The 17,904-nt window shown below is 27.3% G+C and overlaps 2 protein-coding genes, 2 long non-coding RNA genes and 1 other non-coding gene across 5 annotated transcripts; 2 read left to right on the top strand and 3 right to left on the bottom strand.

The window, feature by feature from the left end:
* Nucleotides 1-67: 67 nt before the first annotated feature.
* LOC105736165 (muscle-specific protein 20) lies at nt 68-15,796 on the top strand. The gene is made up of 6 exons (XM_012489660.3): nt 68-201; nt 279-406; nt 7,234-7,315; nt 13,401-13,530; nt 15,133-15,253; nt 15,336-15,796. The coding sequence occupies exons 1-6, from the start codon at nt 111-113 to the stop codon at nt 15,525-15,527; spliced, it is 744 nt and encodes a 247-aa protein (XP_012345114.2). The 5' UTR covers nt 68-110; the 3' UTR covers nt 15,528-15,796.
* LOC100864796 (myophilin) lies at nt 1,653-5,125 on the bottom strand. Its single transcript, XM_003696030.4, has 4 exons — nt 4,966-5,125; nt 2,991-3,190; nt 2,784-2,904; nt 1,653-2,702 (listed from the first exon to the last, which is right to left on the bottom strand). The coding sequence occupies exons 1-4, from the start codon at nt 4,969-4,971 to the stop codon at nt 2,520-2,522; spliced, it is 510 nt and encodes a 169-aa protein (XP_003696078.1). The 5' UTR covers nt 4,972-5,125; the 3' UTR covers nt 1,653-2,519.
* LOC116414832 (U4 spliceosomal RNA) lies at nt 6,783-6,923 on the top strand. Its single transcript, XR_004225388.1, has one exon. It is a non-coding gene; the product is annotated as a U4 spliceosomal RNA (small nuclear RNA).
* LOC116414767 (uncharacterized) lies at nt 8,877-10,802 on the bottom strand. Its single transcript, XR_004225329.2, has 3 exons — nt 10,425-10,802; nt 9,594-10,118; nt 8,877-9,084 (listed from the first exon to the last, which is right to left on the bottom strand). It is a non-coding gene; the product is annotated as an uncharacterized LOC116414767 (long non-coding RNA).
* On the bottom strand, nt 15,101-17,900 carry LOC147658405 (uncharacterized). The gene is made up of 2 exons (XR_015290524.1): nt 17,246-17,900; nt 15,101-16,595 (listed from the first exon to the last, which is right to left on the bottom strand). It is a non-coding gene; the product is annotated as an uncharacterized LOC147658405 (long non-coding RNA).
* Between the last annotated feature and the right edge of the window lie 4 nt (nt 17,901-17,904).

The following is a 17,904-nucleotide window of genomic DNA, read 5'->3' on the forward strand; positions in this document are numbered from 1 at the left end:
TTTGTATCGAAATAGAATTGTAAAAAAAATTATTTTCAAAAAGAAATACGTAAAAAAAAGAAATACATTTTAAGAGAAATTATAAAACTGTGTTAAATTGTTTTTAATCAATGAAAAATGATGTTTACATGATTCTTGAAGCATATTTTCCAAAAAATATCATGTTTAGATATTCATATATGATGAGTACCAAGGTGGATGGTGAGTAAGTGATCCATATATAGAAGCGCTGCACATTCACCAACACAAATGCAAATTTATCATACATATATACGCAGCACAGTGGCCGAAGCGTACATTTTTTGAGCTTGAGTTGCTTAAGCTTTACCAGCATCTCCAACGTTTTGGCATTACAAAAGAGCATTTACAAACAGTATTCATCATGCCTGGGCGTCCACTCTGGCAAGTAAGTTGTGTGAAAAAGAATTTTATATATAATTTTATATAATAGAAGCATATTTAATTAATTTTTATGCGATAAAAATAAAGATAAAGTGAAATTATTTATACGCATGAAATTATTTATATTGATTGATATACATAACCTTTAAATTATAAATTACATTCAATTATTGATTCATGATAAATATATAATAAATATATAATAATTTTCTATGATAAGTGAAATTATATCACAAATATAAATTAATTATGATTTTAAGTTGAATGTATAAGTATGAAAAGAATGGATAAGTGTGAAAAGATATTTTTTTCTTCGCTTTATCCATATATTTATAATTTAAAATATTAATTTATATTTTTTATTTATAAAATTACGCATTCTACATACTATAATTCAAAGTATACTATATTTATTGAAATTTTTTATTTTTTTTTTAAATCACATTTTGAAATGATATTATATGTGAAAAGTATCTATAATTATTAAAAAAAATGTTTCACAAATAATATAATAATATTAAAAAGTTTTTTAATATATCGAAAGATTATTTTTTTTTCAAATATTTGATTCAATATACAAGTCAAAGTATTTTCGTCAATGTTTTTAATTCTAGAAAGTCTGTAAATTATGAATCATTTTGATATATTGATTATTGATATTATATTTGATTTATATTTGATATTGATTTGATTTATATTTAAATAATCTTGATTTATATTTATACTTTTATTAATATTATAAAATCCATTCCATTTTTTTTTTAAATTTTACAATCTTTCAATAATATTACAATATAAAATTCAATTACATATTTCGATTACAATTTATATAATTACAAATTATCGAGTGTTATGGAATATAAATACTTGATATGTTAACGATATCATAACGCAAATTCACCGTCAGTCAAATTCACACACGTGTCTGGTAACTGCGAATATCCAAAAATAACTAAAAGGGGTTAAGACATGCCAAACTAAATAAAAGTTTGAATCAAATTCTTTTTTGTCATTTATGATTTGTGATATTTTAGAAACGGTCATTATATTTATATTAGTTATATGAATGTTTGCCAAAAATTTAACACTTTACTCTGAATAAGAAGAAATCACAATTTTTTTTAGCTTTCTCTTTTTCTAAGATTATATTATAAATGAAATTAAAAATTTAAATGTTTCAGTATCATAATTATAATTGTGATATATAGTTATAATTGTGATTACGAATTTGAATGATGTAATAATATAGATAATATAAAATAGCAGTATTGCTTTTTTATTTTGTACAATTGTTATTTACATAGTATTAGCAAATTATGTGAGAATAATAATAATAGTAATAGTAATAATAATAATAATAATAATAATAATAATAATAATAATAATAATAATAATAATAATAATAATAAATCTTAGGAAAGATATTACACTATTCTTTCAGTTTGATAAGATAATCTTCAATATAAGAATTTACGTAAAATTTTATATATAAAATAATTGCAAAATCCTTTATACATAAATTTAAGTTATATTATTTCATATGATATAAATGATAATTTATTTAGAATTTTATCATATTTCATATTTTTTTCAATAAATATTCACGAAAGATAAATTAATATTCAATATATTGCATACCTATACCGTGTTGTATACATAATGTATATTAATGTTGTATATTTAACTTATTTATATATGTAATTACAACATAATGTGTCTGTTTTTTTTTAATTGTAGTTTATCAACAACATTTTCATATTTATATATACTGAATACATAATAATAAAATTTCATAACATATAACATGTAACATCGGTAATATACGTATATTGAGATTGTAGACTACATTGTTATAATGTCTACAAGACATGTATGTTTTCGTAGGTATTCGACGAGAAAGCAAAATATCGATTTGGTTGAATTTTTTTCAGATAGAGAGATCAGCTATAGATTAGTGACTAAATATTTAAAATTAATTGCTAATTGCATTCTTCAACCATGTATATTTCGAGATCGATAAGTAGATAGTGAAAGAATATTTATATCTATGTAAATGTTTATATAGATTTTCATGTTTTTATAAGTTTATAATGTATTTTTTATGCATTGTAAAAAATTTACATATGTCGAGTATTGCCAAATCCACCGTGACCAGCTTGACTGGCTCCTTTGTTGTATCCCATTTGTAAATTGAGATGGCCTTCGCTTGCTCGAAGCTGATCTTCTGTGAACAATCTTTTGTTTTCTTCGGCCATTTTTGGTCCTAGACGTGGACCTGTATACTCAGGATGCTTTTGTGTCTATGGAGAAGAGAATCACGATTCATTGAATGTTCATTTTTCTCTGAAATTTAAAAATTAAATTAATTTCACGATACTTACTATCCTGCCCAAAGCGTAAAGGCACAATGTAACCTGTGGAATATTACGCTTTTCGAAAAGATCAGCTGTTTGGAAGATTTCCTCTTGTGGGACACCGTATTCTTTAATAGCCGCTTGAAATCTGACCAAAAATAACGATAATATCTATTAATTGCAAATTATTAATTTAAATTTAAATTGAAATATAGTTCGAATTATTATAAATACCTCTGAACATTTTCCATAAGCTGGAAATTAGTTCCTTTAGTCTGAATCTTTTTTACCGAACCAGGCGCCAATTTATTGATAAGCTTGCACAAAATCACTCCATCTTTGAGTATATCTTCGTAATTTCCAGGTGGAAGTTTTTCTCCTAGGACGGTTTCGATCCATGTCAAAATCTCATTCTCTTGTTCCTTGTTACGTGCCTAGAAATCGGAAGTTTTATTTTCGTCAATTGTATCATCTTAAATTAGAATCGTATGTGGTGGATATTGTGGCACAGATATCGATTTAGGAGTCAGGGATGATCCAGCGAAGTGCTGCCGGGCAATTTAAAAATGTCAGGAACAGAAATAGATCGCGACGGTATTACGTTACCGCGGGTATTAAGCAAACATCGAAAATAAAATACGCCGACCGATTTGTTGGCTTTTATTAAAACTGGCAAGAAGCAACAATGTTCGGCCACCTGTTTCCGTACTATATGAATCTTCAGTTTTACTAATTTCTGGTAAAATTGTCTATAAAACGAAATTATTTACATTTCTGGCATTCTGACAATTGTTTCATTTTTATGACTTTTTTTTTGTAATGTTTTCTGTTTTTTAGAATGATCGTTTGCAAAAGAAATTTGAAAATATCGAAATATCTTTTAATCGTTAATTATGTCTCATAATGTTTTCTCATACAATGATCTCTTTTTTTATAAGAAATTATCGAGAAGGGAACATGGATATAAACATTTCTCTGTGATAAATGTAAGCAATTTATTAACATCTTTTGCATCGATCTAAAATGCCAACGAACAATTGACGTAAATGAAATCTGGCATTCATTTATTTACGATAGATCAGTATTTATAGCAAAAATAAGCTCCAATACGTTACGATTTTCCACACGATTTTGCCTCGAATATTTCAACGATTGCATAGTGTTACTAGAAGTCTATTTCTATTCGATCGAAAAATAAGGATCAACGATGATCTTGCAAGAAAATGTACGGAATATCTGCAATATATCAAGTCTTTCGAAGCAATGTAGTTTTCTTCGAACGCTCTCGAGATTGTATTTTAAGCTTTATTCTCAAGGGACGTGATGTTTTCATTCAGATCGAATCTATCTCAAAAACGTAATACCTGATGCAAAGATTCATTAAATTTAAAATTAAATTAATTAATTTTTGAATCTTTACTCCAGTAATTTTGGTTTTTGATCAAAATGAGTATCCATTAATTTCTTTTGAAAATACACGAAAGACTCGCTTCATAGATTGAACGTATTTAATAATAGATTATGTTTGAAATTTGAAATGCAATTAATAATCAAATAAAATTGATCAATAAATAATTTTAAATAAATTTTTAGAAAATAAAGCAAAAATTTTGTTATAAATTTTAAATCTGAAAGAAGTTATATAGCAATAATAATCTTTTTCCAGTTTCTTGAATTAACGGCTTGAAAATATCGTTAGAATATATATTACGTATATTTATCTTAGGATATAAATAATCCGAACGAGAAGAAGGAGATATAGTCAAAATCGATCGCTATTGCAAATTACAAAATTTCGAGTTTTATTATTATTATTATTATTATTATTATTATTATTATTTCGTGTCTATTATCCTATTTTATTCTTTGATTGAATCAAAAACAAATTGCAAACATCTACTTTATAATATCTTTCAAACTCTTCATATTTCCTATTAATTTTTTTCTTTACAATTTTGGAATATCGGATTAATCCAGAATTTTTGAAAAATCGCAAGAACGAAATAAAGTCTATTGTAATTAAGACTCTAAAATAAGAAAATAAAAGTAAAAATACACGGCAATAACATAATGAGAAATTATTCATTCTTGTTATAATCTCAATTATATCATTATTTGACGAATTGTCATCAAGATCGCGATTCCGCATTGCATTATTTCCATGTACGTTCCATGGAACGTACACATCGACAGGATAATGAACACATACCGGCATGTTTCCTTATTTTCTTTTTGTTGAACGCCGTCGATGTTGCCACGGAGATAATGTGCGCTTTTCTGTTGAACGACTTTTGAACGATGACGCTGACTAGAGACTAAGTCGGACGCTGTGCGTCCCGACGCTATATGCCGGTACCCCCTCCGTCATATCCTTTTCACCGACATTCAGAAAAGAGTGTTTGGCCACTTGCCCACTGGGTATTCCCATACCCCCGCCCACGATCAGATCTTGACACTGCAAGCCCTATTTACTAGACTGAACGAAAATGTGCTTGTAACGTTTTTAATGATGGATGAAAAATTCATTTTTTTTTCTTGTTATTTTGTCATCAACTTTGATTATTTCAAAGGCTTTTAAATAATAGAATATAAAAATTTAAGAAGTATAATCAACATTTAGAAGATTCAGGAATGATGATTTTAAAATGAAGAAAATACAGGTTTTAATATTTTTTTTTTTTTTTTTTATATTATTAGTTATATAAAATTAGTTTCAAAGATCTTTTGGCCATATATCATAATTGATTTACAAGACTGGATTGCTTATTTTTGTATTTCATATCCAATTTTACATATAGCGTTTTGATAAAATTAATTACCGAATTCTTGAAATACTAAGTGATTAAAAATAACATAAAAAATAATATATACAATTTTGAGAATAATCTGGAACTGGAGTTAAAGTTATAATTAACAATAAACGATTAAATATTTAGTCGTTTATTGTTAAATGCTGATATCATTGACGTCATAGACGGAAGAAATCTGTGATTGACGACAAAGTTGTGGAAAAGTTAGAACAAGTGGGTGTTTTTTTTGACGATGAACGATATTTAACTGGTCCGTGGATGAACGCCAGATGAAAGACACCGATAACAGCAAGACGCTTGTAATTTCTGGATTCTGGCCACTTCGAAGGGTGAGGCCACCGCCGAGTTTAGATTTCATCAATCGACGCTATTTCCAAATTTATCGTAATACAACAGAATTGCGTAAATGGCTGGAGCGAATATTCATATTTGCGTTCTTTATATCGGGATTGAATTACATAACAAATATAAATTTAATAGCATTAATCTGATTATTATTGCTTCCTGAAATCTTTGATAATTGTATTTATTTAGAATATTTTTCTTGCGTTCAAAAAAAAAATGATTTTAATTCAACACTTTCTGCCAAATTTATTCTTTATTTAATTGGTTCCGAAATAAAATATTAGAATGAAAACAGTTGAAAATTGCTGGATTATTTCGTTTCATTCAGAATTAAAAACAACAAGAAAAAATATAATATTTACATATTATTTTTATACATTTAATTAAAGAATTATTTACATATTATACATTTAATTAAAGAAGAGAAAGAATGGAGTAAGATTCCATTATATAGCGTCCTTCCATGTGTACTTAGCATGCTACCTCCTGCTTTCGTGTTTTCCTGTGACAATGCATTTCCAATAAATACTTAACGCATCCCTTGACTTGCAGTCAATTGCAAATACATTATTCATAATACCTGAAAAATTGAGTTCAAGAAAAAATCATATTTTAGATTTATTTATATATATTTATAATAATACATTATTAAAGAAATATCTTGAATAATTTCTTAATATATGAAATTAAGTTTTAAAATTACATTTATTTATTCATATTTTATATTTAAAATATACGTAGTTTTGTGCCTACATTCACTCGAGTTGTTAGTTACTCATCTTGCTACGAGATGGCGTCGAGGAAGAAAGGATTCTCACTGTCGAAAGATTACGCCAGTGTTATTAGTAGGGCTGAGGAAGATAGACTCGTTAGCTTTGCGCAGTGGCGATATCGTAACCAATGAGGTTCTACCGAGGTGCGATTATTGCTAGTTGAAAACTTTTACCAATACCCCGCCATGACGATGTGAAATACCATCGGCTACGGCAATTTTTGAAAGTTTCTGCGGAAACTGATAAATTTGTTACAAAAACAAAATTCGCTTCGGGAAAAAATGTTATTTATTTCATAAAGAAATTTTATATAAGATCGGATGGACATGTGCATAAATGAAATATTAATGAATTATAATGAGTATATGAATATAACATGAATTTAAAATTTAATTAGTTTATAATTTTTAAAGTTAATTTTAAGTTTAACATTATATTGAAAATATTGATTAAAATCATGATAAAAGAAGCTATTAAGCGTACTGATATATAAAATTATTAATATCATTAAAAAATATTAAAATAGTGTTTAAAACATTTTGATTATAGGTTGCTGGCAAGCGAGAACCAAATCAAGAAGCCGAGGCTCAGCAATGGATCGAACAAGTAATTGGAGAGAAATTTCCAGCAGGTATGATTATTAATTTTTTAATGATGATCATTTATTTTTAAGCTTAAGATAAAATGAATTGAAGTTTATAATGTCATTCCCTTGCTCCATATATTGTCATATATGAACTCCTGTTCTCCGGAGGTGGTGCAGTTCGAAAAGCGTGTCAATAACCACCCCCGTTCAAGATCAGTGCAATGCATACAAAGGCTAACTTCAACCCTATAATATCCGGATACGAATGTCAGACTGCGTGACGTAGTAAAGGTTAAATTTGTTGACTAGGTCAGTTATTGGAATATTTAATTGCAATATATGAAAGATGTTTATAAATGAACGATACAAAAATTTATTATTAAAACAATATTTAAGAACAATTTAAAATGAAATAAAAGATTAATAAAAAAAAATTTATAAAGAAAATAGTAACTTTGATTTTATATATAATTCTTATAAATTTAGATTAAATAATAATTATTGACCGCGACAAGCTAATATTGGAACACCAATAGAGAGCGAAAGGTGGTTGGTGACAGGAGCTGTTAAGGGTAATTTCATCCTCCATTTATCGATGTTCTCCTAATAAAACGCGCGCTTTGTTACGTCATTCGAGTCACCCTATTGAACGGAAACTGGATAACAACCCCTACGTCGAACGTGTACCCCTGGTTTGAGAAATACGTCAGGCGACGATGCAATTGCCGTGTTGAACATATGATTATATATCTTTATTCGTGTAACGATTAATTGTTTAAGAACAGTATTTAAATTAAAATAAATATAACATTTAATATTTTTTATATTTGTACGATATCAGATTGCAATATTTTAAAATTAAAAAGATTCTTATTTTTAAAACTTTTATTCGACAAATTTGATTTCTAAGATAAATAATTATCATTTTAGCATAAAAGATAAATAAATTCTATCGTATAGCTAGATTTTGTATCATGTTACAAACTATCCCTTTAGTATTATGTAGTATAAGTTCCACCCACAGCAAGAAATAGCTCTACACGATGATGTAAGCCGGGTATTTGAAGCTTTTGATGTTATTGACTCGTTTAAAATTGAACTTAGACAACTGCTTCAGTTCATTGCCTTTATCTTTCACCTACATTTTCATCCTTCTAATTCGTCCCTAGTATTCCTGACCTTCGATGACCTGCAATTGGAATTGGTATTTCAAGATTCTCGAGTCTTCCAATTGTGGATGTTAGCCTGTTCCTGGAAGCTCGTGTGGCATGCTGGACACGACCCTTGTATAATTTGCATACTTAGAAATATTATTTAAACGAGAGAAAAATTACATATTATTTGAACATTAAAATTTTTTTAATAATTTTGACGATTTATTTGAGTATAAAACTTTGAATATCTTGAAATAAAATTTTTTAAAATAAATCAATTATTTCTTTATATAATATAACAATTATTTAATTATATTATATTAAATGATTGTGAAATGTTAAGATTGTAAAATATTAAAACAATATTAAAAATTATCTTTCTATGATTGGAAATTGATAATATAAATTAAAATTAGATTTTTTATCATTAATTGCATAGACAATAAGTAAAATAAAAACCGAACTAAAGGATCCGTTAAACGATTTTTAGCAATCATTTGCCGACGACGTATATTGATTTAGCGTCATCTGTTCATCATGTTACGTCGTAAGGACGCCAATGTATCAGGATCACATATGAGAGTCTGGATAGTCAAGTCAAACATTGCATTGTGTCATTTTTCATATTCACCTTCTTGCACACCCTTTTATTTTCATTTTCTGAAACAAATTTAAATTTAAGAATCATTTATAATAATCGAACTTTTATTATTTTTGTAAATTTATAAAAAAATTTGAAACAAAAGATGTTAAATATTATATTTTACAACTTATATATATATATATAAGTTATATATTATATATATATAAAATTGTGTGTGTGCGCACATGTGTGCGTGTGCGTGCGTGCGCGCGCGCGCGTACGTGTGTACATACATACATACAGTATTATGCATTTATTGCAAGTTCTAACTTAAATTTTCATAATCATATTTTATTTTTCCAATATTTGATTTTTGTTATAGATAAATAATTTTTAAAATTATCAACATATATTGTTAATGATTAAAATATAGTATCACTCGATCATTTCTTTTCTTTAATTATAATACTTTATAATGTTTCATATTGAAAACATTTTCTAAATATTAACAAGAAGAAATCCAAGAATTTGAAAAAGAGAAGTGTCAGTCATCTATTCGTCACAGTGGTACAAGTAACTTGCTTACATCAGGATACTAGCAGATGTTTGAGGAATTTATTTACATATTAGACGCCACGTCAGCGTATCGATCCTTATACCCATTATATATTTCTTTTTTTCTCCTTAAAAGATAATTCTAGCAGATATTGAACGTAGTATCTTGTCTATGACTTTTATAAATAGAAGCTATCGGATATGTCAAAGTGCTCGTCACGAAACGTTACGTGATGTCACGAAAGCTCACAGTTACTAGGGTAGTAACGAGGGATAGTAGATGAATTTATGGCTTTCCCGCCAACCAAGGGCTGCTTTCCATGTATTCGTCTAAATTTCATTGTATTCGTTCAGAAAATAAGAATATTTTCTTTGGAAGAAATTGCAATTCATTCGGTTAAAAGATTGAAGAGAAACATCAATAAGTGTCACTTGTCCGTCAGAAGATCGTCAATGACGTCATTCTGAGACTAACCTACCAGGATTACAGCCCGAGGGTAGATTTACGATCAAAAGCAACAGGTAGTAGCCTCAGATTCCATTTAAATATAGCTACCTATAAAGAAATTTTAATTAATCAATTAGTTATATTAACTAATGCTTTATAATTTTGCACAAATATTTTATGATATAGAATAAAATAAATTTATATAAAATTGCAATTTTAAATTAAAAAAAATTTTGCTTAAAAAAATCTCTTTGTAATTTTTAATTTTTATTTTTTATTGAAATTATTAAAAATATAAAAATTTAATCAAAGATCATAAAGTGTTAATTTATTAATTAATATAATTTAATAATATTATATGAGGAAAGATTGTTGATAGAATTTTATTTATTATAAAAATAAAGAAAAACTGACTTCTATGTGTGAGAAAATTTGTTCCCGCGAAACCTGTTGCTCGCTGGCGGTCGTAAATTCAAGTCGGGGATGTTGTCCTGGTGAAAACGGTGTGTTTGACGTCTTTATGACATGAAACTGACGTTAAATCGATACTGAAACACGCAAACGTGTTCGTTGAAATTCATAGATTTATTTCTGCTAAAGATTTCGTTTCTTTTTATAATAATAGTTAATAATCTTACGCATCTTTCTGAGCTGTTTTATTTTTAATTTCTTCTATATTTGTTAATAAGAGATAGATAGAAGTTATATATCTATATTTGATTAAGTAGATTAAATATTACAATTACTTCCCATAAGTTCCCATGCGTTCTTCTTTCATAATTAACTATTATCGCTTCTTTCAATTACATTACTCAATATTTATTGTTACTTCTTTAAATATAATAGTATATATTTCTATAAAATTTCTAAAAAAAAGAAACATATATATATATATATATATATATATATACATACACAAAAAATACATTTTAATATATTTTATCGATTTCACATCAAACTGTCGAGATATGACGACTATGACGTGTTAACGTAACAGGATAGTATCGGAGATGGTAATAGTTTCCGATTCACCAATACATATTATTGTGACTCGATATTTTTTTGATACATAGTATCGGATATGAACAAAGACAGCAATAAGACATACAACATCTGAAAAATATCAGGCTAGCATCATATTACTATGTTTGCTCAAGTACTAAAGAAAGCGACGAAGAATCATAACAGAAAAGTCAGTTTAGATCTGGAAGGCGTTCAATCGATTTTCTGTCATCTTCTTGCGTTTACGACATCTCATCGTGTTTCAATATTACCAGGAATGTATCAGTATGTCACGCTTGTTTGTATTCCATTTGCCCGCGTTCATCTGGAAGAGGATGCTGGATACTGTCACCCTCGGGCTGTTACCTGGATATTGTGAAAAAGCGACTGGTTTGCTCGATTCGTTTCATATACGTAGCTGAAATATACATAGTATTATTTCTTCATTTAAGATAAATTATTCCTATAAAAGAAATGTTTTTATTGCATTTATAACATAAAAAATTAAATCTTATTTTTTAAAAAAAATTAGTTTAACTATATATCATATTATATATATATATTTAATAAATTTTGATAATAAATGATATTTCAAAAATTATCTTGTTATAAATAATTAGATAAATTTTTTAAATACTAAATATATTCTATATATAAAAGTTATTACTTAATTATAATTGTACAATCAATATTCATAATCAATTTTATATGTAATAAATATAAATATATATATATATATATAAATATATTATATATTTAAAAAATATATATGATATATGATATATTTAAAAAAATATGATAAATTACTATTCTTGTTATTTAAAAATTAGAAATTGATTAAGAATTAACTGAATAGTAGTATGTATTAATGCTGATCAACTGTCGAATACTCATCAATCGAAAATTCAAGCACACGACCAGTTTTATATTAGGCGAACAGATTTTGGGGTAAGCATACAATGGCATCCCCTCCATTGCAAAACCACGTGACATGTTGTCCTTATAAGATCAGGATAGTAGTTCTTTGAACAATCAATTCTTGTCCCAAAAATTCTTTGAAAGAATTATATATATGTAATAAATTATACAGATATTAGTTATTGCAAATAACATATAGATATTTGTATTGTAATATATAACAAAACAAAAAAGTTAAGAAATGTTTGCTTTTAAGTATGTCATAATTTCTTATAATAATCTTTCTTACATTTCTATATAATACATAGCTTCAATGTTTATTTCTATACAAAATATATATGTAACTGAAGAATTACTTGCTTAGTATGTTTTCTTAGTAAGTCTGTAACTTTCATATTCATAGATGCTGCATATATTATTCATTACTATCATTGTGTATAATCGACACATAATCTATATAAAAACACACTCGATAAGTTTTATTTATCTTAAAATCTTGACAGGTCATTTATTTAAAGACTTATTATTTGCATTTTTACTTTTATTTTTTTTTCAGATATTATTTTATCTAACACGTAACTTATTTTAATAACAAATGTTTTCATATATATATATATAATTATGTAGAAGAACCAACTATTGCACTCATCGATTGCAGCGCTTCATTGTCATGTATCGATACAATTTATAAAGTTGCTCACCAGAGAGCGTAGTATGTCAATATATTCGATATATCGAAACGTACGTATCGAATTGGTAGGAGAACTTGACAATAAACGATACATGCTTGATATCGATGCATGAGCTCTAGTCAGATGCTGGGTTCCTGGCAATTTGAGATGCAGCGTGTCTTTCGAATGGCGACGAGATTGCTTCAACGCACGAGTCATGACGACTGCAAGACAATGATGGCGTTGATCGAGACACATCGTTGGAGACCAAAAAAAAAAAATGAATAGAAGACGGAGGCGGTTTTTCCTGATCTTTCGGCTGACTGGCAAAAAATGCCATGCCCCCTTGGCGCACCTCTTGGCATAATGGGACGCCATAAACGAGTGCTGGTGCACGCAACCTCTGTTATTATTTCGCGGCAATCTCGATCGCAGTAGTAGAAGGGGAAGGATAAAACAAGAGAAACGACTGTTGGCATTCATTTGAACCGATAATTGGTCGGCCAACAATGAAAATCAATGGCTGACACGAAATGCGCATGACATTTGCCGTAATACTTTAAAAGTTACGCTTTGTCTCGGGAAAAGCGAGATTTATTTTTCTGTTATCCTGATGCTACTGTGGTTCTTGGCATTCTTTTCATTACTAGATTTTCTTTTTTCCCTTAGTTATATCGATTACAAAGAAAAACGATCATTTCAATTCAATAGGTTAAGGAACGGAGATCTGAATAATTCTTTTTTTCATTCATCTTCTTTATATTCTTTTTATATTAATTAATGGAATATATGTTTTTAGGTGTGAATTATGAGGATGCTTTGCGAGATGGTGTATTGCTTTGTAAACTTATGAATAAATTGCAGCCAGATCTCATTACTAAAATTAATACATCAGGTGGTGATTATAAGATGATGGACAATCTTAATCAGTATGTATTGCAAGAAATATAAGAATCACGTTGCATGGATGAATAATTGAAATGTTATTGACATTTGAAATTAACATTTAAGATTGCAATAAAAATTAAGTATTAAAATAACATTTAATTTCCACTAATTTACATTACTTGTGTAGTGAACTTTCTTTGATATTATGCTTTCCTGCTGTACAGTCGAGTTTACGCGATCGACAGTCTTTTACTCTCGATTCAATCTATCGAAGTCGAGAGCATTGGTCACGTAGTCGTTCAGATCGAGAGATCAAACGATATGCGATTATTGACTTCAAATCGATGCTCTTAGCGCGAAATTTTAGTTGTCTCATTCTTTCTTGAGTTAGCTGATAGCCTGATAAAAAAGTATCAATAAAGTCCGAGGTTGGAATCATCATAATTATTCTACAAAGATAAAAAGCATATCATAAAATATACAATTATTGTTTTATAAAAAGATCTATAAAATTATCATAATAAAGAGCTTATGTTTATTAAAAAAAATGTGACATACAATTTGATAAAAATAATAAAAATGTTTTTATATTTATTATATTTCAATTTATATCATTTAATTAATTTTTTATTTATAAAAAATTTAATTATAAAATTAAAATATTATTATTAAAACTTTGATAAAAGATTTGTTCGTTTTGCTTAAAAGTTAGTTTTAAGATAATTAATGTTATATTTAAATAAATGAAGAAAAAGAATGAAATTCATAAGATATTCTCAACAAGGCTTGTGTAAGAAGATTTTGGTAAAATGCAAGAAACATAACATTTATTATATTTGACTATGATGATGCGTGCGCATGCGGCAATTGGCGCGTTTCAATGTTTAAGAGCGCTTTTCTGAGTAGTGGGGCGAACGATGCGCAGCGCGGCCACTCCGCATTACTCCCTTTTTATGCGGAAAGCAGAAGTAACATAGAGGTTAAGAATCTTTATCATGTATGCTTCTTTTGTTTCTACATTCCTTATACTCGGAGAGTTCATTAATACTGGCCTGCCTCAAGTTTCTTATATTACATAGCTGTATCGAAGCCGACAAAATGGCAGTTCCATGCATACAACTTATATGTGTATTGTATCTGTTAAATTCATATTTATGATTTATAAAATGTGATTAATGAAATAAAAAATATAATACTAATATTAAATATTTTACTTTATATTATTAATTTTAATATTTTTATTTTTTAATTCTTATTAAAATTATTTATCATTATTTATCATGTATTAATATTAATATAAGATAGATGAGTTAATATCATTGAAGTTAAAAATGTATTCTTAATATAGAATAAATATTTGGATATTAAATAATTTGGATATTAAATAACAATGATGTGCCATATATGTCTGCTTGTTTAGTAGAAAATTATAATCATTATATAATATATAATTTTTAGAAATTCAAAGAGATTTCAATGATTATTATACACATTTCGATTATCTGTCGTTCAATTCTATCTAGCTATGTTGTTAATTACATACGCCTTTTATTTAGAAAAACTTAAAAAAATTTCAGTGACATTGTTAAATTATTTTAGACATTATTATAATTTATAATTTATTTTAAATTTTATTATTTTAGGTTTCAGAAAGCATGCATAAAATATGGAGTACCAGATGTAGATTTATTTCAAGCAGTTGATCTTATAGAAAGGAAAAATATCGCGCAAGTGACCAATACTATTTTTGCTATCGGCCGCACAGTAATAATTTTTATTGAATATATTTTCTGTGTATTATAAAAAAAGAAAATAATAATAATAATGATAATAAATGAATTTGTAGACATATAAACATCCAGAATGGCGTGGTCCATGGCTGGGGCCAAGACCAGCAGAAGAGAATAAACGACATTTCACAGAAGAACAATTAAGAGCTGGTGAAGGTTATATTGGTCTTCAAGCTGGTACCAATAAAGGAGCCACTCAAGCTGGACAAAACTTTGGAGCCACAAGAAAGATTCTTCTTGGAAAATAATATTTATGCAATATTTTGAAATATTTTTAAAGTTTTTAAATAATTCAAAATTAATTTTAATCAAATTGATTGATATTTTTAGAAAAAATATGATTGATTATATTAACAAAAAATTATGTTATTATTTAATTTCCTAATTGTTGTAATAGATTATAATGCATAGAAGTTAAAGATTAATCATTTGTTAAGAATACTTATTTTCACAGATATGATATTTATAAATAACAACAATTTCACAATAATATATTCAATAAATTCTGTTTAACAATTATAGTTGTTCAATATTTTTCATAGCAAAATTCTATGTTAAGAGAATAAATATATATAACATATAGTATAGTATATAACAATATATAACATATAGTATAGTATAACATATCGCTAAGAACGTATACATTTTTAAGATTGACATGTAAAATGATGAATCGCATACGTGCATACTGACATACGTAGGTATATAGACAGAGACGCACATACATGACGATAAGTCTTGTACGTGACAGCGACGATGAGTAGACGTGACGTGTACGTACACGCATTACACGCATTCCTCAAACAGTTTCTACACCGTGAGACTCCCCAATGATCAGGCAAGTATCTCAAGTTAGAATATGATCTATCTTCGTTATTTCATTCATTAAAGTTTCGTCGGTTATTAAAGAAAATTTTCTGATAAAAAATTATGAAAATTTATATTTACATATAATTTTGTTGTTTATTTAGAAATATTTAAAATTAATGTTTTTTTTAAAGGTATACTAAATAATTATACATTCCATTTCCATTTTATAATTATTGCGTATATAACTTATAATTACATCAATACGCTTGTTAATAATTATTAAATCTTATTTTTTTTAATTTTTCTAATTAAATTATAAATTTATATTATAAATTACTTATGAGATAATATTATATGAAAATATTTATTATTTATATTATATTTTTGTTTCCAAGAATTAACATACATTAAAGAAGATTGATTAAATAGAGCGAGAAAATCTCAATCCCGAGAAATGACGTGTTTTGTTCGGTCTATCGTGGGGCAGGCCAGTTCTTGGGGTCCCCCTGTAACATAATAGTATGATTGATAAAGAAGTATAATATTAATTCTGTCTACTATTATATGTATGATTTCTTTACAATCTACGCTCTTAATCACAAAATACTATGTAATACACGGATTGTACGAAAAGTAAGAGTATAATTCTTCATCAGCAAGATAGTATATGATAGCTATGCTTTCTTATTTATTCTGTGTTCCTAATGAAAGGGGAGCGCTGCGGAGTGGCCGCTCCGCGCATCACTGCACCCCACTATTCTTCACGCATTCGTAAACCGCGTATATACGAATTATGTTCACTTTTCCGACCCTTTCTGCAATGATTGCAGTTATTTTTGATTTTGGATTGCATAATATATATTTAATGGATTATCCAGCAATAGGCTTATGCTTCATGATTTTTTCTTTACTGTTTCTCTCATTGATTCTCTGTCATTCAAGTAAGTTAATTACAACAAACTATAATAATATAATAAATATTTTTTAAATGAAATAATGATTTTATTTTGTTTATCGTTAAATTTAAATTTTCTTTAGATTTCTAACAATAAGCAATAAAATTAAACCAAATGTACTTATAAATTTTATTAAAAACAAATTATTATAATTAATTCTTTTATAGCAATTATATACATTTATATATATATATATTTACCATCTATATGAAAGAAGAAGTCTAATTTTTAAGAACAAATTTATGAAATAGATGTAGTTTTTAAATATAAATATTAAATCTGATAGCGTCCAAATCTGATGAATAAAGAAGTGAAATAGACGTTTCTTATTCTATTCACAAGCATATAAGTAGAAAAATCGTAGCTTCCAACAATTTATTCATATGATTGCTCTTCCTGTTTCTGATATCCTACTCGAATGGAGTTCATTGGTACGTTTCCACAGTGTCTTTGTACTTTAACATTTAATGCAATCGAATCCGGATAACCTATAAAATCATTATCTTTTTTATATTGCTCAACTTCTTTCTATAGTATGTTCTCCGATTAAAAGGTCGATTCTAGTCGATCGACAAAAGTGTTTTGCGGTAATAGTATTCGGACTATCTTATGCCAGATATTTTAATTCTACGGAGTATAAAGTCCGTGAACGATGACCATGCATTACTATCGAAGTATCTGAAGGTTAATTCATTTAATACTGCGTTAACAATCATATTGAAAGAAATATTTTAGTCGACATACAAATTAATTAAATTTTCTTTCTAATATACTTATGTATATATTCAATTTATTCGATGAAATAAATTATTTTTTTGCGATAATTAGTACTTTTAATTGCTTGTTTATCGCATGGAAT

Source organism: Apis florea, unplaced genomic scaffold (assembly GCF_048593485.1).
Source record: "Apis florea isolate Af1SG1 unplaced genomic scaffold, ASM4859348v1 contig_2272_pilon, whole genome shotgun sequence".
NCBI lineage: Eukaryota > Metazoa > Arthropoda > Insecta > Hymenoptera > Apidae > Apis > Apis florea.